The sequence below is a fragment of the Thamnophis sirtalis genome, unplaced genomic scaffold (genome assembly GCF_051295495.1).
Source record: "Thamnophis sirtalis isolate CommonGarterSnake01/CBP01778 unplaced genomic scaffold, rThaSir2_p1.2 scaffold_9, whole genome shotgun sequence".
In the NCBI taxonomy this organism is placed as follows: domain Eukaryota; kingdom Metazoa; phylum Chordata; class Lepidosauria; order Squamata; family Natricidae; genus Thamnophis; species Thamnophis sirtalis.
In genome coordinates this window covers 82,471,802-82,497,095 of record NW_028261389.1, presented here as the reverse complement: position 1 = coordinate 82,497,095, position 25,294 = coordinate 82,471,802, and the positions used below count along the sequence as shown (strand labels likewise).

At 42.7% G+C, this 25,294-nt stretch overlaps 1 protein-coding gene across 1 annotated transcript in view; it reads right to left on the bottom strand.

Moving 5' to 3' along the window:
• SEMA3A (semaphorin 3A) overlaps positions 1-25,294 on the bottom strand; it is a 118,614-nt gene that overhangs the window by 25,733 nt on the left and 67,587 nt on the right. Inside the window, exons 5-6 of the mRNA XM_087722428.1 lie at positions 9,369-9,462; positions 4,498-4,617 (exon numbers count right to left, since the gene is read on the bottom strand). Coding sequence (XP_087578554.1) covers positions 4,498-4,617; positions 9,369-9,462 — 214 coding nt within the window. The remainder of the gene's footprint in view (positions 1-4,497; positions 4,618-9,368; positions 9,463-25,294) is intronic.

Below are 25,294 nucleotides of genomic sequence, written 5' to 3'. Positions count from 1 at the left end.
TCGACAGAATGTGTAATTTCCAATTTAATTTAGCAGTAAAAATGTGAGGAATAAACCTCAGTATTTTAGCTTGCAATTCCATTATTTATGGATGGATCTCTTGATTGATATTGTTGATTCCAATAAAATAAATAAATAAACAAATAAACAAACAAACGAATAAATAAATAGGAAGTGGGGTTAATATGGCTAGAACTACACTGAAGAAAAGGAAACAGAATTGAGTGCCTGATCACACCATCCATCTTCCTGTCCCTACAGGTGCGATCTTCTTCTTCTTTAATTCACCTTCCTTTAAAGGTGAATTATAGTTCACTAAAATACGTCATGCGTATTCCCTAATGCATTCAATATTAACACTCTCGCATATTTGTAGGTACTCTAATATGGGTGAGTTTTCAGTGTTCTCAATTGGGGTGCGTTAGCCCCTCGTTTCCCCAGGGGAGGAAGCCACTGTGGAGGGCAGGCTGGCCCTTCCATGCTTCTACATCCAGGATGACCAGCTTAAGGGGGGAGGGAGGTGATTTCAACAGGTTCCCTTTGGAACAACCCATTTCTCTAAAGGGGAGGAACCGGGGGGCTCCCACAGAAGTGCCGGCCTGTCAGGCGGACTGGAGACCTTTCGCAACCTCCCTCCCATCCTCCATGGGAAAAGACCCCTCTTTACCAACTTTATTTCAGTACTTCCACTGCCCGGCTCTTCCTCCTGGGCACATTTTGATGCCCGGGGGTTCTGCATTTCAGGGGCCCATCGGAGGCGAGGAAAAGAGGTTGAAGGGGAAACAGTCCATGCCCACCTTAGACCGAGTCCTCCTTTTTAAAGGTGAGATAGGGGGATTTGAGACGTAAGGATGGTAAAGAAAAGGAAGGGGGCAAAACAGAGAGAGAGAAATAACTAGGAATAGTTACCTAGTTATAACTAGGAATCGCAGCTCCCTGGTAACACAACTAATGGGGAAGATTTCTGCGCAACAGCAGCAGTAGCAGCAACCACAGAAGCGCCTCCATTGCAGCCCAATTCTTTGGCTGTGTGGGGAAAGCAGCTCCGTTGCAGGGATGGAGAAACGAAGGGGTTATTTTTCTAAAGTGGAAATATTCCTCTCGATAGGTAATCACACTCTACTCTTCCACTTCATTTATCTTGCTGTTAAAGTAATTGGAAATACATTTTCTTTACAAAACAGAGACAAGCTGTGCAAGGAAGGAAATAAATCATCGGATGCCTAATCCTGACAGCACCGTTGAGGCCGAACTTCCTGGGCCGTGATGTGCAGATGGGTAACTTCCCAGCCCCTTCAGATCATAATGGAAAAGCCTAGAGATACGCATCTCCCCTCCCATCTTTCTCTTAGACGGCATTTCAACTTTTTAAAGCTGACTTTATTTGCCTGCCCACTCCCATCTCTTATTCCTATCGCTTCCTGCGGGTGTTTTCTATCCGACTCCCACTCCTGATCTTTCCATTCCCCTCCTCTGATCTCCTGCAGGGGACCCTCATAGGAGCGTTTGATCTTCTTGCCAATCAAGATAACACTCCGGGTGGATTTGCACAGAGGAGGGTTAGGGGAGCACATCCACAGCCTGCAAAAGATTGGGGGGCTTTCCAGGAACCAACTACACAAATGGAATAGGAAGTTTGTTGCCCCTTAAAAACAAAACAAACGTACACCTTTAGCTACACTTGCAGAATGAATGATGTATGGAATTATTTTCATAATTAATTTAATGTAGCAGGTGGATATTTGAGCAAGTGGGGATCTTCCTTCTATTAAACCTTGCAACAGCAACCAAAGCCTGGAGCTATGTTAGAATTGCAATTCTATGCCCACTTGTTTGCCACTGAAGGCCACGGGGATTTCTAGACCGGGGATTTCAGAGTGGCCACCTATTTTCTTTTCACACGCAAACACAGGTACTTAGGGACACACATGGGGTGATAGTGATAGTATTGTCTATGTGGCTGACTTCCATAGGTTAAAGTTTTTAAAATACAGCAGTTTTCAAATAGCTTTAAAAATTGGTGCTGATTTGATTTGTGCCTTGTAGGAATTCTCCATGGCAGAAAAACTGTTGTGACAAAATTTCTCTGTTCCAGCATGGAAGCGGCAACCCAACCTCCCATCACAGAAGCCTTGTGAGAACATTATTCAGATGACCACAAAGACGCTGCAGCAAAAATAGACAGACCAGCTTTACAACATCACTCATAATAAATAAATAAACAAATAAAAGGATACCTGTACAATTTTATCAGAAAATGTTGACCACTCAGCCCACCACAGCACAACCAACACAAGTGATGAAAAGGATGACACAATTGTGTTAAAATATTCATGACTGGGAGAGACATGGGAACCAGGTCAGCCAATGAATAGACATAGCAACTAAGTCAGTCAATGGGAGCTTAAACAGATCTGAGTCTGTGCAGAGAATTGAAACAGAAACCTAAGCTGTCTGCTGCTCTGAGAAGTAAACTAGCACTCTGTCTGGGCTTGTCTGCTGAAATGAAACCAACTGCTTGTGATTGCCTGTAACTCTCCTGCCTTGTGTTTACTTGGAAGAACCACCTGTTGGTATTGTACATTGATTCATCTATTCTTAGGTATATAAAGAAGTTAATGAATCCAGCTGAATCAGTTATCTGTATGTGCTTTCTGGAGTTGAATTTATGCAACAAACTCTGACAAATCACAACCACATGGCATCAGTGAAGCACGCAAACCAACTGAAACCCTCCAAAATATCTTAAGTAAATCAAAAGACCGAGCAGCCCAAGAAGAAAAACCAAGACTCCTCTACAACATGCAGTGTAAGAACTCTAGCAGGCACCAAGAAGGACAGACTAGCAAGGAAGGTCCTTGTAGTACCAACTAGTAGTCAGACAATACAATATGAAGTCCTTAATCTCACAACGCATGGTTGATGGACCACCCAAGACCAAGCTAAATCCCAAAATACAATACAATACAATAGCAGAGTTGGAAGGGACCTTGGAGGTCTTCTAGTCCAACCCCCTGCCTATGGTAGGGAATTCCTAGAATTCACATACACACAAAGCTGCCCAGAACTGCCCTTATTCAGACACCAAGCAGAAGCAAATGTTTGGCAGAGATTCACCGCGTTGTTATTTATATTACATTAGCACTTACGGGACTCCCAGTCAGAGAGCTACGTCGTCTGGCTCAAGGTGCTGATTTAATTAAAAGGCTTCCCAGCTTCCTTCAGCTTGTAAAACAACAACAACAACAACTATTGCAGACTTTCCTTGTAACCACACAACCGCAAAGGCTTTTCATAGACTGTCAGCTGGAACTTTTGAGAAACCCAAAGGTGCCCAGATGAAACCACACATAAAGATGTGGCTTAAAGCAGATAAAATTCACATGTTTAGAACGAAAAAGATCAGTTGCAAAAGGTAATAAAAATGTCAGAATAGAGATGGCAGCTCCCACAAGACATAAAAACTCTCTTGCAACCTTCATTTATTTTACTTATGTTTGTTTGTTTGTGTGTGTGTGTGTAGAGAGAGAGAGGGAGAGAGAGCAAGAATAATCAAAACGTTGGCTGCAACTGTGAGGCCATAATTGCCAGCTGGTGTTTTTTTTTTTTTAAATAAAACTCCTGTGGATGCCACCCTTCAACACCTGACCTTCCCGGGGTGGCTGAAGGAGGGAACCGGAGGGGAAAGTGAGGCATGAAAGCAAGTAGAAAGGAAAGGAAATCTATGAATGGAGAGGGATTCTCCAGCCGCAGTTTCAGGCTCTGGGTGGGAGACCCAGCAGCCCCTTCCCTTCCGATCCTGGACTTGCGTCATCGACTTGCCTTCCAGAGAAAAGATCTGACTAATTCTCCTGCATTGAATTTTGAAACTGAAGTCCCCTCTACGCTTAGGCCGGAGCAGAATCATGGGGAGGAGAGTCTCTCTCCTTTCTCTCCTCCCTTTTGGCTGGACGTGACCTGTAACCCAACTGCCACAAACGAGATCAGATTTGCCCCTGGAAACGCCTCTGTTGGGAGGACATGGAAGTCCCTTCCTCCATCCTCCATCCTCCATCCTGCATACAAATACGCTTCCTCAACAACCTCAAGAGAGAAATGGACTCCCTCCAGGTAGGCGGAAATTCCTTCTGGCTGAAGAAGAAATGGACAGATGGGACTGAGCCAGACTTTGCATGTCAATGAAAGTTTGTGCAAAATATAAGCCAGCTTTTGGTCTCACATTGGAGGAGGGCAGGGAAACCAGCTCAGACCAAGTCTATTTCCAGTTACCAGGCCAACCTCTAAGACCAAGGTCAATAGCAATGGCGCTCAGGCGCCCTCCGGCACCAGAAACAGCCCTACAATTAATACGGAGGCCGTGATCTCCATCGAGGTAATGCGACTCCCGTTAACTTCATTGACCGCTTCAACACTGTGCAGCCCTTGGTGCCAAAAGGAAGCCAATAGTGCTGGAATCTGGTGATCATGAAGGAAATAGAGAGGAAAAAGGAGGCTTACCGTTGAGCCACCGGGAATCGTGCTGCTCGGTCCGGATCGGGTGGTGCTGCCCCAGAGTGCGGAAGATGGCAAAATCTCTCCCCATAAAGTCGGCCGCTGTTCCTGAGTAAAGCTCCCCATCTGTAACGTTTCATGGAATTGCAGCAGGTCAGAATCAGCCAAGGAGGAAGCCTCCCGCGACCGTTTCTCTGGGCACAGCAAGGGGGGCTTCCCGGGCTGAGACTTTGGCTTTGCCACTGAACGCTTCAGCCGGGGGCAAAAACACGGCACTGGCTAGACTGGCAAAAATGCCCCTTTAGAGATGGAGAGAGGGACTCGGCCATATCCGCTGTGACTTTAGAAACCTCACATTTATAGAGCAAAGAACACATATTTATATTAATGTAGCAAGCAAATGCATGTCCTCCTCTTTGTCTCCCCCCACAAAGCAAAAGGAGGAAACAAACTAGACCCGGAGTTGGTTCATTTGTTTTGACTTTGGAGACTTCCTGGAGCATTACAGAAGGATAGAGTAGGGTTGTGTCTGTGTGTTTGTGCGCATCTGCTTTCACAATATAAATTGTGAAGTGAGTTAACAGCCTATTGCAGTCCCGGTATTCTGCTTTTCGTGGTCATAATGAAAGGCCTAGAGAGGATTTTATGTGATTTGGTTGAACCAACAAGCACACCGACTCCAAGAGAAGCTGGTGCTTTCTGTGCCAGCTTCAGAGGTTGGTGTGGCTACCATGTCTGAGCAAGCTGCCTTCTCCCCACACGATCAAAACATGATTTTCAGACAGTCTGCAAAATCCTAGAAGTCAGGAGAGGAGAAATCATGATCACGCAATATGAAGAACAAGGAGATCGAAGGCCGATCTGGAGGACTTTCTGCCAGAAGATGATCACATCTGAGTGGAAGTTTTGCATTTCACTCCCAATTCATCATTTTTGTCTCTCTCTGCCACTTTATATTTTTAAAAGGAGAGGCCACCACTTAATTGTAGCCCTTATTAAGTGGGGAGCTCCAGCAAATGCCTCCCAGGCCCCTCTTGGCCTTTATTTAACTTTGCTGCCATTCGCCTGTCAGCCTCCCTCAAGAGATTTGGGATAAATCAATATCAATCAAGGGAAAGTCAAGAAGACGGCTTTTGTTTCACACTTGTCAAAGGGGGGGGGGAAAGGTCACTGGTGGTGTGTGTGTGTGTGTGTGTGTGTGTGTAAAAACCACCATCTGAGCAGGGTTTCCCAGGGTTCTCTGACCATGGAGTGGGACAACTAGCTACGGCCAACTTCTCATGGTCAACTGGCTGTGGGACAATTCAAGAATTCAATGTAATTATTTTAAAAAAAATTTGGGGGGGTCATTCACGTTTCCTTCTGTCCCTCCTTTGCCATCCTTTCTTTAAAGGTCCTGTCCCACCATTTCTTCGATATTAGTGTAACCCTTGTTGGCCGTGGGGAGGGTGGGGAGTTTGAAGGAGGTGGCCCCGTCATTTGCAGGCAACTATCTATCGCTCCCCCCCCCAGATTCAGCAGAGGAAACAGAGAGCTTCCCTGTGGCCTCTCGGTTGTTCATTGGCTTCCTTTCTCTCAGGAAGAGCAGGAGGCAGCAGCCCTCTAGCCATAGGGGAGGCAGGGAAAGGGGCCGATCCGGGGCAGCCTTCCATGTCGTGGGTGCCTGTTTCCAGATGGGTGGACTTCAACTCCCAGAATTCTTAACAATGGCCACGCAGGCTGGGGGAATTCTGGGAATCCATTTGACTGGAGGACACCCAGATTAGGAAGAGACCTCAGTCTCCCTCTTCTCTTTTTATATAGTTTTATGGGACTCAAAAGTCCCAAATGGTGCTTGACTCGGCCAAGACCCGAACTGGGCCATTCCTATGGATCTTTGTTCCCAATAACCCAAATGAATGGCTGGAAAGAAATAAAAAGCATCCCACATTCTGCCCTAAAGCTCTTAAGGCCACATTAATGAGCACAGAGTTTACATACGGTCTATTCGGATTCTGGCCAGAGTTTCCTAGGTAGATCCTCCGCCTGTGGCTGGATCGGAGCGTTTTGAAGGTTTTATTGGGAAATGCAAAGCTAGACATTGGCATGCGAACAGCAGTTGTGCCTCCCGTGGCCCATTAATAATAAGCGTCAGCTAAACAAGCCCTCCGAGCTATTTATTTCTCATCCCAAACTGGCATTTTAATAGCACGGTTGAAAAGAATGAAAATCCGTTGCAAGTGCACCGAGGAACAGATATTTTGAATTAAATAAAAGGATTACAACTGCACTAATTATAACATATTTTTCAAAATACGTCTGCCTATTATAGATTTTGAAAAGACTGCAGGGAACAAATCAGTGATTTTCTTCTCATGAATTTAAAAGCCAATAAACCTCGGCTGAAGCCCCTCCAGCTATTCCCAGAGGCCAAAGGTCGTGCCAAAGGGAGGCGTTGATAACTCAAACTAGGATTCTAATGAACTTCAGAATGGATCCCAAGATTGCTGGCTGGGGAATTCTGGGACTTGAAGTCCACTCCTCTTCAAGTTGTCGAGGTTTAGGACGGATGTTTTTTGTTAAGATTCTTCATCTTTGTCTCTTCCTCATAACTCTTTGCCCCCCCCCTTTTTTTTTTAAAAAAAGAGGGAAATATTTCTAGGGTTTTTTTTTTAATTAAAGCAAAAGGCCAGGGAGCCAGACTGCTCCCCCATTAGTCTCAGTGCAGATGAAAAGCTAAACTCTCCTCGCTTCACCTGGCAAGATGCCATAAGGGGCTTTGTGCTGATTTTGCCATCCTAGTTTTTGTTCAAAGTCAATCTTGCCCGAGAAACTCCACCACAAATGTTTTCTGCTCCAGGCGCTCAATTATACACCTGTCTTTTAAGGACTTTCCCCCTCCTACCTGGAGTAAATTCAAGGTGCAAGTTACTGCAAAGTGAAGGGATGCATTTTAAAAAGCGCCCTCTGGGCAGTTCCCACTAATCACTTCAATTTCCAAAGGGAGGCGGTCTACTCCAGGCTCCCCCAGTGCTGCTTTTAAAAGCATGAAGGATTTGTTAAAACACAGAATTATTTCCTTTTCTTAAGTGCTATAGTAAAAAAAAAACAAGCCTGAAATGCTTTTCATCTTTCAAATAACATCTGGAGGAGAGATACTTCCACTGTCTTCCTGATGCTTAAACAACATCGGACTATGAATCATTTCTGAATTTCCTGGGCTTTCATGGTAACATCGTACTGGTTGGCACTAGCTGCTCTCTCCCATTTTTACTTTGATGGGTTCTAGACCGGCCTTCCCAGCCTGAACGCAATCAAGACCCCTACAGAGAGAAAGGAAAAAAGGGGCAGAAACCCAAGGAGTCTCATGGGCTTAGATCAGCCTGAAAAGAAATGTTCTGTTTGCCGCTCTGAGCAGGGACTTGAATTGCAGGCAGCCCTTGACTTATGACAATAATTTCCATTGTTCAGGGATGCAATCATAAAGCATAGTGGCATCATTTGGCATCATTTACTGACAGCAGTTCTTGCAATCTTGGTTGCTGTTGTTAAACGAATCCCAGGGTTGTGAGGAATGGCTTGCCTGCAGAGGTTCTGGGGGCTCCAACACTGGAGGTTTTTAAGAAGAGATTGGGCAAGATATTGAAATGGTAGAGGGTCTCCTGCTCGAGCAGGGGGCTGGACTAGAAGACCTCCAAGGTCCTGCCCACTCTGTTATTCTGAGGCAACAGCCTGCCGGCTCCCCAGAGGCCAGCAGGAATTTGTAAGTTGCAGGTGGTTTGCAAGGAAGCCGGCAAGGCGGGGAGGGGCCGCTGATGGGTGTCGAAGGGCCACCTCAGTTCTTGTCTTAGCAACAGGAATGACTGATCCAGTTCAAGGTGTAAGACTTTCTGAAGGTTCCCATCCAGGTAGCAACCGGTTCTGACCCTGCTTACCATAGGTGGGCTTGAAAGAAGACGGCCATAAAATAACTAAACTGAAGCTCTAGGCTGAGGACTGGTAGAATTTCCAAGCCTCCTTTTCTGATTGAAAAGATAGTTTTCTGTTACTGTGAAGTTGGAGGCAACTATGACGGGGGCAAGGAGGATGTGAAGTAGCCGCCAGTTACTATTGAAGCCCTCAGCATGATTTTCTCCTGTAAGTTACCCCACGCTCTCGTGTAAAGAGAAAGCCTGAAACTTTGAGGAAAGAGCATTGACTTAGTTGGAGCGGGAAAAATATAAGCCCCTCCCTCCAAATAGATTCTATATTTTTCGTATTGAGAGCAATCCAAGAAATGCCAAAGAATTATTTTTTTGGGGGGGGGCGCACTTAGGATGCTCTAGGATTGGGTTTGTAAACATTGCATTGCCTAAAAGGGTCTCTGGGAGCCCCAAAGCTCTGCAGGATTGCTGCTCACCCATTGATTCAAACAGGAGAAGATTTGCACCCTCGTTATAAGAAATGCCCCCTCATCTGCAGAGACAACCCATTGCTCCGATGGGAGGGGCTTCAATTGGCAGCCCCAGGCAGCCCGGCTCTTTCCGAGAGGCCTTAAGCCCAGGAAACCGGCTCCTCTTGGGGCCCCGCATAAGATCCCCCATTGTCCCTGCCCTTCCCACCCCATTCGACCCAAAGGCAGTTGAGTAGGGACCAGCCTCTAGGCATCCATTTACTCTCCTATATATGCACGTAACATAAAGGCTTCTTTCTTTTTAAAAAAACCCAACCTCTGGCCTTGAAGGGGCTGATCCAATGATCTGGTTTGTCTTCAGATCTTGGATGCAAATCAAACTCATTTGTCCCCAAATCTGAAATTTGAATCAGAGCACAGCCGTCTTGCACCGACCCGGCCCAATAATTTGAAGGAACAGAGGTAGAAATGTTGTGTGTGTTTAAGACCACTTTACACTACGTACCTATTAAAAGAGAAGCTGTCAGAAGTTTGGGGTCATATGGGCTTTTTCCTCTGCCATTTTCAAAATGTGAATCTTCCAGCTTGAAAATGTTGTCCTGTTGAGAAGAAGAAGAAGAAGAAGGGAGAAGCAAATGATTGAGCCAAGCAGACTGATTACTGGAGATGTATAACTTATAAAACCTTTTGAGCATTCATTTCTAAGCCACCAGACGGCTGATCGTCTTTTCCTTTCCTTTCCTTTCTTTCTCATTGGATGTATAATGTACTAGATAACAAAGGAAGGACGGCTTCATAAAACTTGGTGAATTGCTGCCTTGTGGACTGAGAGGCGCCTTTCTATTTCTTTTGAAGCCTCTGTGAAGCCTCTTTTCTTGCGTGTTTCTGCCAAGCGTCTTTTAAGCGCCTATGAAGCCATCCTTGTTCTCTTGCTTTCTTCATCAGTGAGGTTGGATGTGTCTTCAAACTCTTTTTACAGACTTTTTGATATCTACACAATTGCACTAATGTGTCTGTATTAGAAAGGCCTGCCTTTATTTCTAGGCCAATCCTGGTTTTGAGACCCAAGGCTGGGCAAGGGCAACGGAAGGTGAACGGGAACTGGGGAGACCCGAGTTCTAGTCTATTCTCACCCACAGAAACTCAGTGGGTCACTTGGGATCAGCCATTCTTTCTCAGAGCAGCCTACCTCCTAGGGTGGTCGTGGGTGGTAGAAAATAAAAGGAAACCCCCTTGCAATGGACCAATTTTTACACACGAATTTGAAAAATCCACAGGGGGCAAAACTCCAATAAAGCGAAATGCCAAGATGCCCTTTGGGGGTGATTGAAGAGGATGGGAGGCATGAAGAGGACGCCCTCAGCCCCTTCAGGCTGCAACAAGGGAGGAATGACGCTGAGCCCTGGGGAAGTCGTGGTCCCACTCTTGCAGGTGTGATCCCGTCACACCTCCGTCCCTTCCTCCACCGTCACAAGGCAAGAATGAAGAGCAGAGCAGCAAAGAAAGCGAGGGGCTTGGAGGCGAATCCTATGAAGGGCAGTGGGAAGAATTGGCCCTGTCCATCTTAGAAGAGAAGGCACAAAAACAGCCTTCCGTCCTTTCAGGGAGGGCTCTCACAGGGCGGAGCCACTGGATTCATTCTCCCGGCATTTAAGGAGGGAGAGCCACACTCAACATAAGGAAGAACAGTTTCCTGCTCTAAGGGACATTAAGCAGTGGAAGGGGTTGGTTTTAGTGTGTGTGTGTGTGTCTGTGTGTGTGTGTGTGAGAGAGAGAGAGAGACCAAAGTTTTCCAAGGCAGAAGGTTGACTTCCAACTCATTATATATCTCTGTCTAACTCTAGATCTTTAGTCTTCTCAACAACCGAACAAGGGAGTGACAGTTTCAGTCCCGCCACTTCTTTGTGGTGTGGTGTGTGTGTCTGTGGATGTCTTTGTGGTGTGCATCTGTGAGGGCTTCCGAAGGGCATTCTAGTTCATCCACGGGGCCCAAGAACATTTTGGCACCTCTGAACTCTCTGCTTTGAAGCAAAGGGAAAGAAATATCAGACACGCAGGTGAGTCTTCCAAAAACGTCTCCTCTGGATTATACAAGCACAAACACCCCAAAACAAAAGAAGAATCAGTGGGCTGTAGGTAAATTTGGGATTACCGTATTTGAGATGACATTTATTGCCAGGAATTCAGTTTATCCCTGTCATCAGTAAGACACACACACACACACACACGCACAGAGAGAGAATCATTTTTCAGGCCCTTCAGAGGCAAAGGCTTGTGAAAGGAAAGACTGTCTAGAGATGCTTATGAAGTAAACAGCCAAGGAAAAAAGAGGGAAAAGCCCACAAAGAATCCATGGGTCAAACTGAGAGGGGCAGATGAAAGACTCTTGAATGGGAAGAACCCACCAAAGGTTCTGGTGCACCTTAAAGAGCCAAGGGAGGAACATGAGGGGGAACGTAAAATACACCCGTCAAAAGGAAAGTTTCAGATTAAAGATTACAGGATGAAAAGAAACCAAACCAACAAAACCTCTTTTAAAATCTCAAAGACTAGCAAAACTATTTTGGTACAATGATTTTGCGGATTGGAATCAACTTCAATAGATAAATCAAGTGCTTTGCTGAATTACAGCATAATTGTATTTATCTATGTGGTTAGGGGCAAAGGATCTGCAATGTTATTCATTCTCCTTCTAGTTCTTTTTTTAAGGACCTTAAAATATACTATTCTCTTTTCTTTCTTAAGACTCATTTACACATTTAGTAAAATCACAGGACACTCCTGGGACTTGTCTATTTCAGGCCACGGATAATAGATTGAGTTTTTGAATATTTCCTAGAAAAACAAGTTGGAATGAGTTACTAAAAGCTTTCTTGTACGCATTGTTTCTGCTTTTTCTCTCTGTATGGAAAAGAATAAAAATGAGATGGGGGAAGCAAGGAAAAAATGTGATGATGTCATCACCAAAATGGTAGAATTTTTGTACTTGACAACTTTATCAGAAGTCATGACACAAATACATCACTGCACAATTTGGACGATAATGTCACGATGCACAAGGTGTCACTTTTTAAGCTTGATATATACAGTAGATGCTGATTTGAGCAGCTGCATCTGAGCTTTTGACGGCTTGAAGGGAGGGATGGGAAAGAAAAGGTTGGTAAGTTTGTTAGTAAAAAATATTAGAGGAACAGAGAGCTACAAAGGTACAAACTTGCCTTATGTTATATCATCCTGTTGGTTTATCTAACTCAACTTTCCTCAACTCGGTATTCTACAAATTAGTTGAAACTACGTCACTTAATGATGAAGAGATAAGACAATCTTTTATCCCTGATAAACTCTTGAGTTGTAGCCCTGCTCCCATTCTTAATATTCTATGCCTGCTACCATTGCCCTCAATGGTTCCCATTTTCAAGGTATTTCTTCTTCTTCTTCTGGATGAAGCTTATGCCTTCCCCTTCCCCTCCCCCTCCCTCCTTCCCTCCCTCAATGAGGCTACTCCAATCAGAACTTATTCTAAGCAAACTAATGTCAGAATAAAAACAATGCAAAAGAAACCATACAGCTTTATATATCACCTACATAAGATCAAGAAATGAATATTGTGGGTCTGACCCATGGAGGGCTTTAAGGGCGGCACCCAGCACCTTGAATTGAGTCCAGATTTATGAACCCATCTAGTCCTTAAGTAAAACCTTGCTGGATTTATTTATTTATTCCAACAAATTGTGTCATACATAGTCAACATCCAACTTTATTCAGTTAATAGCAACTTTATTTTTAAAGTTTTATATTTACCAACTATATTTAACAGGGTGATGCAGCTGAAATATCAGATGAAGTTCTAGTCAAAATTAAGAAAAAAATCAATGTTCCTTTGAATTCTTTATGGGTCAGGTACACCTATGATATTAGATCCAGGCGAAGATTGCATGGCCTGATCACTCTCTTCAAGTAAAGTGCTGGACTGAGTTATGTTGAAACAACGTGGTGTTTTCCCAGAAGATGGAAGAAGGAAGAGTGGAGTTAAATGACAAGGGTTTCAGTTTATCTGGGCAGAGTGGAACTGCCTTGAGAGTTGATAGTGGGATTTAAAGAGGGACCACAGGGCCAGCTGTAGTAATGTCTTCCTGGACTGGATTCCCAGGTCCTTAGGATGATCCTTTCCGTTATTTCTATATTACAGTTCTATGAAATTCTGAACTATCCTTCCACCTCACTCAGAAGACCTTACCTATTTTTTAATGCCACCTATTTCCTGGACTACAAGAGTATAGTTTCTAGGCATGTTCAGCCTTGTCTCAAGGCTTGAAGCCTCACCACCGCGCACACATGGATTTAATTTTGTAGTGAAATTGAGGAAAGAGTTTTTGTAGCTTAGCCAATTGCTCCTAGGATAGTAAACTGAACGGGATTACTTGACTAAGAGACAGGATGCCTTAAGTAGGAAAGGTGGCTTATCCCCACTTGCCATTGAAATTGGGTGGGAACAATGAGAGTTGCTACCCCTCAGCCAAGACCATCTCTCTCTCTCTGGCAGGGCAAGTAAAAGCATTGCATTAATAACTGAACTCTGACGTTGGTGCCAAAAAAACCTCCACTCAAACGATAGAAAACAAGAAAATATTTTTTCCGGCTCTCGGATGAATCATTAAGGGACCTGCACTTTTAGATAGGAGGTTTTGGAATGAATTGCTTCTAGTAGATCTTTTCATAACATTTTGGCTCCTTTTAGGCCCATAAATGTCTTACATCTTGATTCCAGAGTGCACACTTTAATCCGCTCAATACTCTTTTGGGACGCGGAGTTAGATGCGTCGTTCTTTGGGTCCTGGCCAGTTTTGGGGAGGGGGAGGTGCTTGGGGAGAAGAAGGAGCTATGGGAAGCGGAGGGAGGACTTGGCAAGCAGAGCTGATGAATGGGGCCCCTGACCGAGCATGCGGGATAACTCACCAACTGGTGCAATCAAAATATTTGATGGGCTTGGAATACTTCTGAGTCGTCATCACATTTCTCAGAACGAAGTGCTTACATTGAGGAGATCGGCACCAAATAGAGGATCTCATTCTCCTTGCGCACGAATGCCCAAGGTGATCCCGCAGAAGTGGAGCCATCAATTACCGCGAGAGGGTCAGGCTAGACTTGACTGATTACTAAGGACGTCAAAAATGCCGTATCCCAGGCATCCTAGACATAAGATACCGTCAAGAATATTGAACAATTCTCAGAGGAGGCTGAGGATTGGAATCTCTTTGTGTAACAACATGCAGGCTTGTCATGTATAATCTATCACCTCCATTGCTTTCTGCTTCCACACAGGAAAAATCTCTGGAAAAATAAATGCTAGGCTGTAATGAATGTCTGTTTTTTACGTGCAAGTTATTAAATAGACAGCAGATGCAAGCAATAAGATACGCAACCATCTCTACGCCTGACTTATTAATCTTGTACTGTATTTTTCAAACTACATTTGGACAAGAATTTATCAAGTCTAATTATTTTTACAGACTATTTTTCAGTTAATCCTCCAAAATTGCAATGATTTTCAACTGTGATTCTAAACATTAATATCATCCTGTTCCTCTTTCGCCCTTTAGATTTCTTGCAACCATTAGTTCAGTTTCATTTGCTACAGTCAAATAGACTACAGAAGTTTTATTCCAATCAACTCTCTCAAAAGGAAGAAACTTCCAAATGACCGTAAATGTATCTTTAAAATCCACCAGTGTTAGATTAAGTCATGCTAACTGATTTTAGAAATGCAGGATGGCTGATGGTGCAAATGTTGCCCTATGTGGCCCAGGTTTTGGATGGATGAGGAAATAAAATACAGGCTCCTTGTCTGATCACTTGGGTTTCCCTGAAAAAGGGACAGGGTAGAAAGGTTGGTGTTATGGATCTAGGACAACTCGCATGGCCAACTTGTCACAGATAACTCTACGCGGGACAATTCAACAAATATAAAAGTTGAATTAATTTCAATGTGGTCAATAATAATAAAGAAAGTCAATCCAGAAATACAAGAGTTACAATAGATAAGTTGGTCATGGTGAATTGTCATATCTGCCTGCAAGCATCACTTTAGGTAGAACTTTCAACCAAAATTTTCAACCACGCCAGTGAAATATCCCATGTCCTCTTTCATGCGTGAAGCCTTCAGGTAGCTGAACACTGTTACTTTCCCCTCAGTCATGGCTTATATCAGCTTAACACACCTAAATTGTTCAACTGTTCCTCATGGGTCTTAATTTTGAAACCCTCATCTTCTTGAGAGCCCTTTTCTGAACTTGCTCCAATGTATTATTGTCTCTTTTGAACTGTATTGCTCAGAACAATATTCAACCTCAATTCAAGGTAACAGAAAATTATTTCCCAGGATTTATGGTCCCGATGGTCATCTTAATGTACAACAACATAAACATTGGCTTCTTTAGCTGCCAGGGCCCTTTGCTGGCACATTGGTCTTGCTAGAAGAACCCCAAGAATGTCCTTTTCACGCATCCTTCTAATCAGCCAGCTCTGCCCCATCCGATTCTCACATCTCACCTGTATCCTCTCCGCCTGCCTAGCTTTACATTTCTCCTTGTAGATTCCGTCCTATCAGGCTACTACTCAAGCTTGCCTTGTTCTTGTCTGAATACTTTGTCTTCTAAAATGTTAGCTCCCAGAATTGTGTCATCTGAAGTCTTGACCATTTCAACTATCTTACCTAGGTCACTGATAAAAATGTTGACCTTCACAGGACCCACAACAGAGCCCTGAAGTACACTCCACTCTGCATTCTCCTTCCCGGTTGTGAGAAGCCATGATCAAGTATGTTGGGGGCCAAAGGGAGTCCATTTAACATACTATCACCTAGCCATTATTATTTCACTTGATTATTAAGCAGAGATCTTTACTAAAGCCCAGGACAACCATTCTCCTAATCAACTAAACTAGTAACTCTTTTAAAGATGATTAATCTGGCTCTTGATAACTGTAGCATGCATCAAAATGCTGTTCATCATCAGAAGACCTCGCCTAGCATGGTGTCATTCCAACTAACAGCAAATCATCCAGATATAGCAACACGTGTCTGTCTCCCACACAGGGCAATACATGAGCTACAACTATCAACATAAGGGAAGTGCCAATGCAATTGCTTTAATAACCTGCAATGCTAAAAACCCATAAATCTGACTTGGTGGATTACTCAGCTCTTTGGACAAAGTGGCTACAATTACGCCCTCCCGTGACTTACAAGCCTGTCCACGGGGTGGGGTGGGGTGGGGTAAGGGGCTCTCAAGAGAAGGTGTGGGGGGGGGGGTCCGGATGCCTTGTGAGTCACCAGGTCCACTTGGCTGCAAACACACTTGTCACTTCTGACACCTACTTGCCCCACGTGGCTTTGGTGCTGCTACAGTTCTGTAGCAAAAATAATTTGTTTTTAATGCAATATATTTAACAGCTTTTATAATATTTTGTACAAGAGCCAACTTGGCGCAGGAGTGAAGAAACCTAAATTCAGGTCTTGCCAAGGGAGTTATTTTGCTTTAAATTTGGAAGTTGAACAAATTGTGGACTTATACATGCATTTGCTGTATGACCATCCTAAGTTTTATACATCAAGTCATCCAATGGGAACGGCAATGACAATCCGCCTTTTGTCCTCTGATTTAAACCTTAAATTGAGCTCTCTCTCGGAGAAAGAGCCGTCCTTTCCATTCCCCTTTTCAAAAAGAAATAATAACTTTCCACTAATAAATAGTATGGTTGAAGTATAAAACCAGCTATGAAAAATTGACTGCATTGTATCCTCCGAGATGCATGTTCCAGCAGACATAATTACAACGTCTTCTTTGACAAGTTAAAATTACTCTATAGAATTCAATTTTAAACAAGCTTATAGATTTTTTCCCCAAGAACATATAAATGGTTCCCTTCTGAATAATACAGAGCTGGCTTATGCCGTAAAATATGTATTTTAGTGGACTCTGGACATATTATATTAGAGATTTGTTTTTCATTCAGGGGTCATGTGAATAATTGTATGCACTGTAACAGATTTAAATTTAGGTTATGAAATGAATTACAGATAGAAATTACAACTGACAATTTGATAACACTCTCATGATAATCATAATAAAAGTGGCCTGGAAGACGTATTTCTAAAACGTTTAACCATATTATTATTCAAAAGTCTGCTTTTTCTTTTTGTCAAAAATAAAATCTATTTAGTCAAATTCTGAGAGACAATTATTAGTTTTTTGTTCTGGTTTATTCTGGTGATTGATCAGAGAAGAATGACATTACATCTTCATTATTATTTTTGACATTGATTTAATCTTCTCCCAGTTCAATTTTAGTCCCATTTCACACTAAGCTCTCTGACATTCATGTTCTCAGCTAACAGGGAAAAAACCACCAGCATAATACAAGTTATTGAAGTTTCTTTAGCCACTTTTAAATCAAACCCATCTTCTTCCAGTTTCATTCAATATGTGTTCTGTGATAGATTCGTGTAGCCTTGTTTCCTTGCCAATCTTTGGCTTGATAAATGTTGGCAATTTGCATGAATTTTGAAATGCAGAGCTGGAACATCTGTTATGACAAATCGATGCTCACTTGTGTTTTAACTACATTTAAATATGTTTCTTGCAATCATATGTCTCTCACAGCCTCATGTTTATGGGATGTCTCAAACAGTGTCAGACTTTTGATGTTGGAAATATAACATATTTGAGGTACGATTATACATATGATTTGAATTTGTTCTATGGTTGCCCTCTCTTGGTGAAATACTGACGTGATTGTTAATATGATTTTTGCAAGAAAAATAAAGCTTAATGCAGTGTTTACATAGTGTTTATGTATCAAAATATGTAACTTATCAACTTAGGAAAGATTTTAGACATATCAAGCCAGGAACATAGCAGAAATTATTATGGTTCTGCATTGTCAGCAAGAAAATGGGACTTACATGTCTTTGAAGAAATGTGTTGGAATAAGATGATATTTATGAATTAAATGGAAAGACCAATAAACAGGGTTCTGTCCGGTCAAGGTTTAATTGATTTTGCCTATCAATCTGAGGGGGTGTTTGGAGGAATTTTTCCGTGTTTAACATTGTTTTGTCCTTTGCTGTAGTTCTTACTTTGTTTTTCTTTCCCTTTGGAGAGTGAAGCCATAGAAAGAAACAAGGGAGGCTGTACAATCAACAGGCCCTGGGAAGGAATTTTTTAACTGCAGCTGAAAAGTCACTTCCCACATCAGGGCATTTGCTGTAGGGGCTAATCTATTGAAACAAATTGAGTAGCTGGATCACAATTATCTTTTTCTGCCGCTTTCATATTTTCCCCAGAAGTTTCCCATCTATCCTGTTTTAACAGTTGTCACTGATGTCAGGGGGAGGAGGAGGAGGAGGAAGGAGGAAGGAGGAAGATAGAAAGGGTGGCTGAAATGGAAGATCAATCACACCAAACACTCACGCTCCCTAGATAGGGGGAAAGTGGTGGAAATGAGACCCTCCTAGCAACGCAAAGGCTGGCTTTGTTGACCCAAAGGGTGGGTGGGTTTATGTTGGCCCACCTTCTCTCTGGACCAAGATTGCATCTCACCACTCGGCCTTCCTCCCTTTGAAATGCAAATATTTTCAATATTCAACTACGGGAAGAGTCGATTATGAAGTGACAACTGTGTTTTCTCTAGATAGCAGCCGGCTTCTAATTTTATGGTCATGGAATATCGCCCAGTTGTCTTTTTAGCCAATTTGAAGCAATGGCCAAATCATTAACGGTCTAATATCGTTGCGGGAAAAGACAATCAACAGCCTTGGCCAGATTTTTCATTGCTGAGAAGGCACTTGCTTATTTGGAACCTACCTCCCCAAAATAATACATCCTATTATCGCAAACTTTGTTTCCTTTCCTATCAGTTGTAACTGTGGTAGCAGAACACCACCTCTTGCAACCTGGAAGGGTGTAGTAAAAGCAAAGCCAGCCAGGAGGAGGCCGTGCTTTGAATGGACTGCTGGGGCTGCCATCTCGATATTTGTTTATTTATTACACTTCCAAACCATCCATCTCACTCACTGTACTCTACATATCTTGGTTGCATTGCTACCGTTAAGTAGAAAATTACTCTGGACTTCCCTTAAAAGAAGCACTTTAGCTTTAAAGGTAGCTACAGAATTAAGTCACATTCATGAGTTCCATTGGTGAGTTACAGAAACTCTGGGGTTGATTACTGATCAAATTAAGCCTCAAAGACGTCCATACTCTCTCTCACACACACAAATGATCCACAGATCACCTTTTCAACCATTCCGCCATTCTTCGCTTACCACCCACCCACATCCCTCAAGTGGAAGAAGACGAGAACTTCTAAGCTGTCCTCAAAGTTTAACCTCAACCATTTTTCCCCCCAGCTGGACTGCAGTCCTATTTGTACACAGTATGGAGGAAAACTTCTCAAGGACAATGTAATGGTGGCAATATTGCAAGAGCGCAGAAGACTTGATTAATCAAAGAGCCTATTGCAGCTATTCACCGGTTCTTTTTTTAACTTCAGGTTGTTCTCGCACCTCTTTAGACTGTCCTCCCTCCCCTTTGTCAAAATCAGAAGCATGTGCCGGTTAATCCCACTGATATCAGGTGTGTCATGATGTCAGTCTCACAACCGTGTGGGAGGGTCTTCGGCTTCCCTTCCCCCACGGATGCTTAGCCACACTCTTAAAAACAAAATACTCCATGCCTTCTCTGTAGGGAGACAGGCGGGAAGGACACTGGCAGGTAAAGTGGCTTCTGTACCAAGAAATATTCATGGTGGATCTCGGGAGGAGAGCTCCATAGGCTCAGGGCTAGTGAGTAATGCTTCTCCTCCATGCAGAGAAGCTGCAGTGAGAAATGCCTAAGATTCATTTCTTTCCATTTTTCTCAAAAGGAAACGGTTGTCCTTAAGCCGGTTAAGGAGGCGACAGACACAAAAACAGAAGGAAAACAGCGGGGATCCGCTTGCCCAAAAGAGGTTTCTTTTAACTTCCTTTTCCTCCTGCAAGCTGTTGTGAGGAGAAGAGACAAGTAATTGCAGTAAATCAACACGTTAGTTGTTAAATCTGATCCCTTATAATAGCAAAAATGTTGTGGGCCACAATTGTCCTATCAGAGGCAGCCTTCCATTGAGGAGCTTGAGTTAGGGAGCTGGTTGCTTAGTCAATAATCTTTCCAACCTTAAGTGACTTCAAAAATTATCCAGATCTGCCCCAGTTCTCTCTCTCTTGGCCTATGAACCTGGTCACCAGCAATAGTGGCCGGATCCTGGCTAGTAAGTTGACTATATTGGATAGGAAAAGGAAGTCATTTCCCAGGATGCCATTTCTTTTTTGCCTTAGAACCAAAAATCCTGTTTCTCCCTTAGATTCTGAAGTGGAAGAAATATTGCTTCTTTACTGGAATATTTATCTCACAAGATTTAATATGGCCGAGACTTCACCTTTGAAACACATACATCACTTTGGATTTCCTTTGTGATACTTAGGGAATTTCACCATTCAGGCAAGATTAGGAACCCATAAAAACCTCCAGTATCCAAGGTGTTGCTTTCCTGACATTCTTCAGATATCTGTTTAAAACTATTTCTTATGCCTGACATTTTTGATGCATACAGAACTCACAAAAATCACACAAGGGCCTAGATGGGAATCCAAGGTCAGCCATGTAACTTTGTTGGATTATGTAACGTATCCCACAGTATAAAAACGTGTCATATCGTCCTCCCTCTCCAACTGAACTTTAACAATTCCTCTCAAAACTCCTTACGTGTCGGTTCCATCACACTGTCATTTTCCTTGCATTGCGTCAACCTTAAGATTGGCAGTGCTGCTTTGGGATAATTATATTCCAATTACATTTAAATTAGGCATAGATCGCAAAAGTCCAGGCAGGCACTAGAAGACGCAAAGCACTTAGAGATGTTGTTTTATTACCATCTCTTGTCATTGGGAGTTTGGCAGCTCTTATCTGGGAGCCAACTTTGAGGTTATACTGTGGAAAAAAAGAAAACACAACAGCAGCCAAACATTAAAAAACCTCCAGTCCGCAGCTTTTATTGAGAGGGAGGTAGGGTCTTTCTTCAGGGCATTGGGTGAAAAGTCACGACGGCCGTCACAATGCCCATAGAAAAGGGCTCCAAGTGACCCATCCTGGCTGCCCTCTTGTCTTTTCAATCTGTATGGACGAATTGTAGAGAAGGTTTTCCTCCTGAGCACCACAAAGCCATTTGAAATCCTCCTGCAAAGCTCGCCTGTAGGCACACCCACTCTTGGCAGTGCGAGAATTTCACACAAGCCTTTTCCCTGGACTAAGACAAATAAAACAGACCAGATCAAAACTCTGACAACATCACTGAATGAAACTCACCAGTGCATATTTGGAGGCCTAAAATTTAAAAAGTGAAACTCCCTCCCCCCCCCCGGGAAAAGTCACCTTCCTTGATTTATTTCATCTTTCTTCTCTTAGAGCTTTTTAATGCCCATGATCTCAACACACACACACACACACACACCCCTTAAGGAAACGAGCCTCTTCTTCAAAGACAGCTAAGCAGCATAGGTCATGGGGAGGGAAGGCATTCTGCGAAGAAAGACCCCATAAAAATGATTGATGAGATCCTTTGGAGCAAGAACTCTCCAGCCAAGTCAAAATATTAGGACTGCCCAGATGGACATGGAGATGGACATGTGCTGGTACACTGGCTGTGAAATAAAGGATCACTTTTATTAACTCAGGGCAAAACTGGACATGACGGAAGCCGACCCATGAGCTGGGTTAACACAGGAATCCATATCAAGCAAAGAACGCAGGCAAGTTGCAGCCTGAATGGGCCGGGGGGGAAATTAATTCTCTCAGCTTCTCATTCTGCAAGCAGGTGAGTCTACCTTGCTCCCCTCCTGGGGCTATAAAACAGAAAATAACCCTGGAAGGAGGCAAGTGGCAGGCCGTTTCCACAAGGGGCCCAGCTGGTTTCTGTCTCCTATCTCCTATCTTTATCTCCGTCTCTAGATCTGGCCCTATGCAGGTCCGTGTTTCACTCTCTAAGGACATCTGTAATTTATTTATTATTGAATATAGAGCCCCCACCTTCATGCCAGTAAGGCAGCTAAAATACACGTAGAAGACAGAATTCAAAATATAACCATACGATCGATGCAGTTAAAGCCAAAATCCGAAATCAATCAATCAATTCATTCATTCATTCATTCATTCATTCATTCATTCATTCATTCATTCATTCATTCATTCATTCATTCTACATGGATACCAATTCACCAATCAACTCATTAAAATAATTCATGCAAAAAATTGCCAATGCATTGAGTTATCATAACTGTTTCAGTTAACAACAATTATCTCATTATTAGCCATGATACTTTCACTGAGAAAAACTATACCTGTAAAAAAATTTATGTGCCGATTTCATTTTCAAATGGCTTAACAAACCCTTCAGACAGTTCAGCTAAAAAGAAATATTTTAAAACTGCCATTGGTTAATTACTATTATTAGGACAAATCATTGCATCATATAAACTAAGCTCAAACTTTGGCAAGATTTACCTCAATTACCAAAATAATATATCTATGTAAATGTGTAATAATTTATTTATGAAGAATGGTATGGTTATTTTTTTTTAGTTAATATAATTTTTTGATATTGTTAGATAAACTATTCTAGGCATTGCATTAGATAAGAAAAATTGCCACACCATTCTCTTAATATTCTTCCGACTGACTTCCAGGAAAAATGCATCTGGCTTATTTGATTCAATATTTGAATTAGACCTGATATTGGTTTACATAACTGCTTCTTCCTTATGGCTATCAATGGGTATTATATTTCATACTGCAACAGCATCTTTCATAAGTCTTCTAAAAGGTATCATGATTGAGTAGATTTTTGGATAATAATCAGACCATTTATCATTACACTGAAATACTACCCCCGCCCCCCATTTTCTTTTGAAAAGCGTAAAAGAAACCACACAGACATTTCATCGTTTCGGCTAAAAACCTAAAGGAAAAGGAAAGACCCTGCCCTTCATCCGACAGGTTGCTCTTCCGGTCCCCTCTCTAGTTAGGGTGCTCTAGAAAACTCTCCAGAAAGGGGAAGGCTGAGAGCCATGAAGGCTGGGACATTGAAAGGAAAAGATGGGCGCCATCCCATCTGTCTGAATTACGTGGCCATATGCTTCCCCTTTCTAAAAATACGTATCTGGTTTATATCATCTTTTGCAGAACTCTTGAGCACATTTTATTAAGGAGTTGGTTACATAATCAAATTCCATTGATTAAAGTCATTCCAATTTAATTTGTGGAATTGAACATAGACATGCAGATTTAATCGTCTGAATCTCTTTATCTGGAATAAATCAGAAGAGATGAAGCCAGGAACCTCCTGTAATTCTGTTCTAAGACTCCCTTGTGATTTACAACATCTTACACGTGGCTTTCACAAGACTACAGATCTGTACGCGAACACGCCTCCCATCTAAGGGGTGGTATTGTGAACATGGTACTTCAAAGAACGTTAATTCATATTTGTGGTTCCTAATGATCAGCATTTCATCCGTTGATTCATTAAATCTATTGTGTATCTGTAGGAACCTGGCAGTTGAACAAGAGGACACAGGAAAAAAGGACAAAGGAGACAGGACTGGACTCAAAGGGTTGAAGAGGCTTATTGGAAGATTAAACCGTTTCTTTCATGTAAATAATCTATCAAAGTAATTGATAACCAACCAGATGGATAACTGAGAGTTGTAGAAAGCCTCCAACTCCCATTGATTTTCAGATCTGCCCACTGGTCACAGTTATTTCAAACTGTATAATTTATTGAATGGCATTTGAATGTCAGTATAATTTCTTTCCGTTTTGAGTTGAGAAATACATAAACACTTTGACATAAGGCTTAAAATTGTGCACATGAGCATGAAAGAGCAAAGAAAAGCCCCAAACTTCCTACCTCAAAATGAATCTGCACAGGGGATGCTGCCTGCCTTCCCTTTGGTTCTCCACCATCCGAAAACTCTGGAGTGGCCCCAAAATATCGCCCATCCCAGAGCAAAAACGAATACGGTGACCTATACCTATTTTGCATCCATGGGCGCTTTCCCCAGAAATAAGAAACAATTCAAGAGTAAACTCAATAGCAATAGCAATAGCAGTAGACTTATATACCGCTTCATAGGCCTTTCAGGCCTCTCTAAGCGGTTTACAGAGAGTCAGCATATTGCCCCCAACAATCTGGGTCCTCATTTTACCCACCTCGGAAGGATGGAAGGCTGAGTCAACCCTGAGCCGGTGAGATTTGAACCGCTGACCTGCTGATCTAGCAGTAGCCTGCAGTGCTGCATTTAACCACTGCGCCACCTTGGCTCTCCACCCATAAACACACAGAGCAAAGGCGTTCTTGGAAAAGTAACCATGAAACAGCTAAGGAACTTTCAGTGCTGTAATTATCCCGTATCTGAGCCAGGCACTGTTACCCTCCACCTTGATGCAATCTGGGTGAGTTAACCTGAAGGTGAGGGCCAAGGCAATCATTAGCACCCTGCCGGGACTAGGTGCTGCAGGGAGCCCTTGGGGGGGGGGGGGGCTGACGTGTTATAAATTCGCAGCAGGTTTTCCACTGAGCTCCATTGCGAGAGTTCAGGATGGACTTGTCTAAAATGTAGAGTTTTGAAACTAGGCATTCCTGTTCTGAGTGTGGAAGCACAAAGGGAGGGAGAGACCCTTCAACGGGGCTCATGAAGATGGCTTTGAGATGGGTTACACTAAGCCTTTTACAGACAGCTTGGTCTTAACTGTGGGTGATTATTCACCGAGTTCATCTAGTTGCGCAACAAGTGGCACGAGGTTTCCAAAAATAACCTTCAAACGGTTGATAGTTAGCACTAATATAGACAATAGAGGAGCTATTGATTATTGATTGCCGAGGGTTGAACTTTGATCACATATTTGTGATGCCAACTTGACTTTTTTTTGCCTCCAATGAAATGCTATCATTACACTCTATGTGTTCAAAGAATTAAAAATTCAGTATTAAATTTAAAATTAAATTAATTAAAATTCATTATTTGCTGTTGTGCTTTTCATCTCTTTCTTGACTTGGTCTCTTTTCCCATTTTCCTCTCACATGAAGGGATCCTACTAATCTTCCCTTTGGATTTGTTGCAATCCCTTTTTTCTGAAGTCGAAGGTAAATGTCTGATTATGCTCAATGGGTTGTTATTGTTGTTTTGCCAAGAAATAAGCAAATCAAGTTTTGAATAGTCAGCCCAGAGTTCTCACTCAAGGCACCGATGCGGAGGCTCAAATGATCATTCCATTTTGGAGGCATCTTGTGAAGAGGGAGGTCTGTAATGCCGGGAAAGGTGGAAGGAGAGAGAATCAGAGG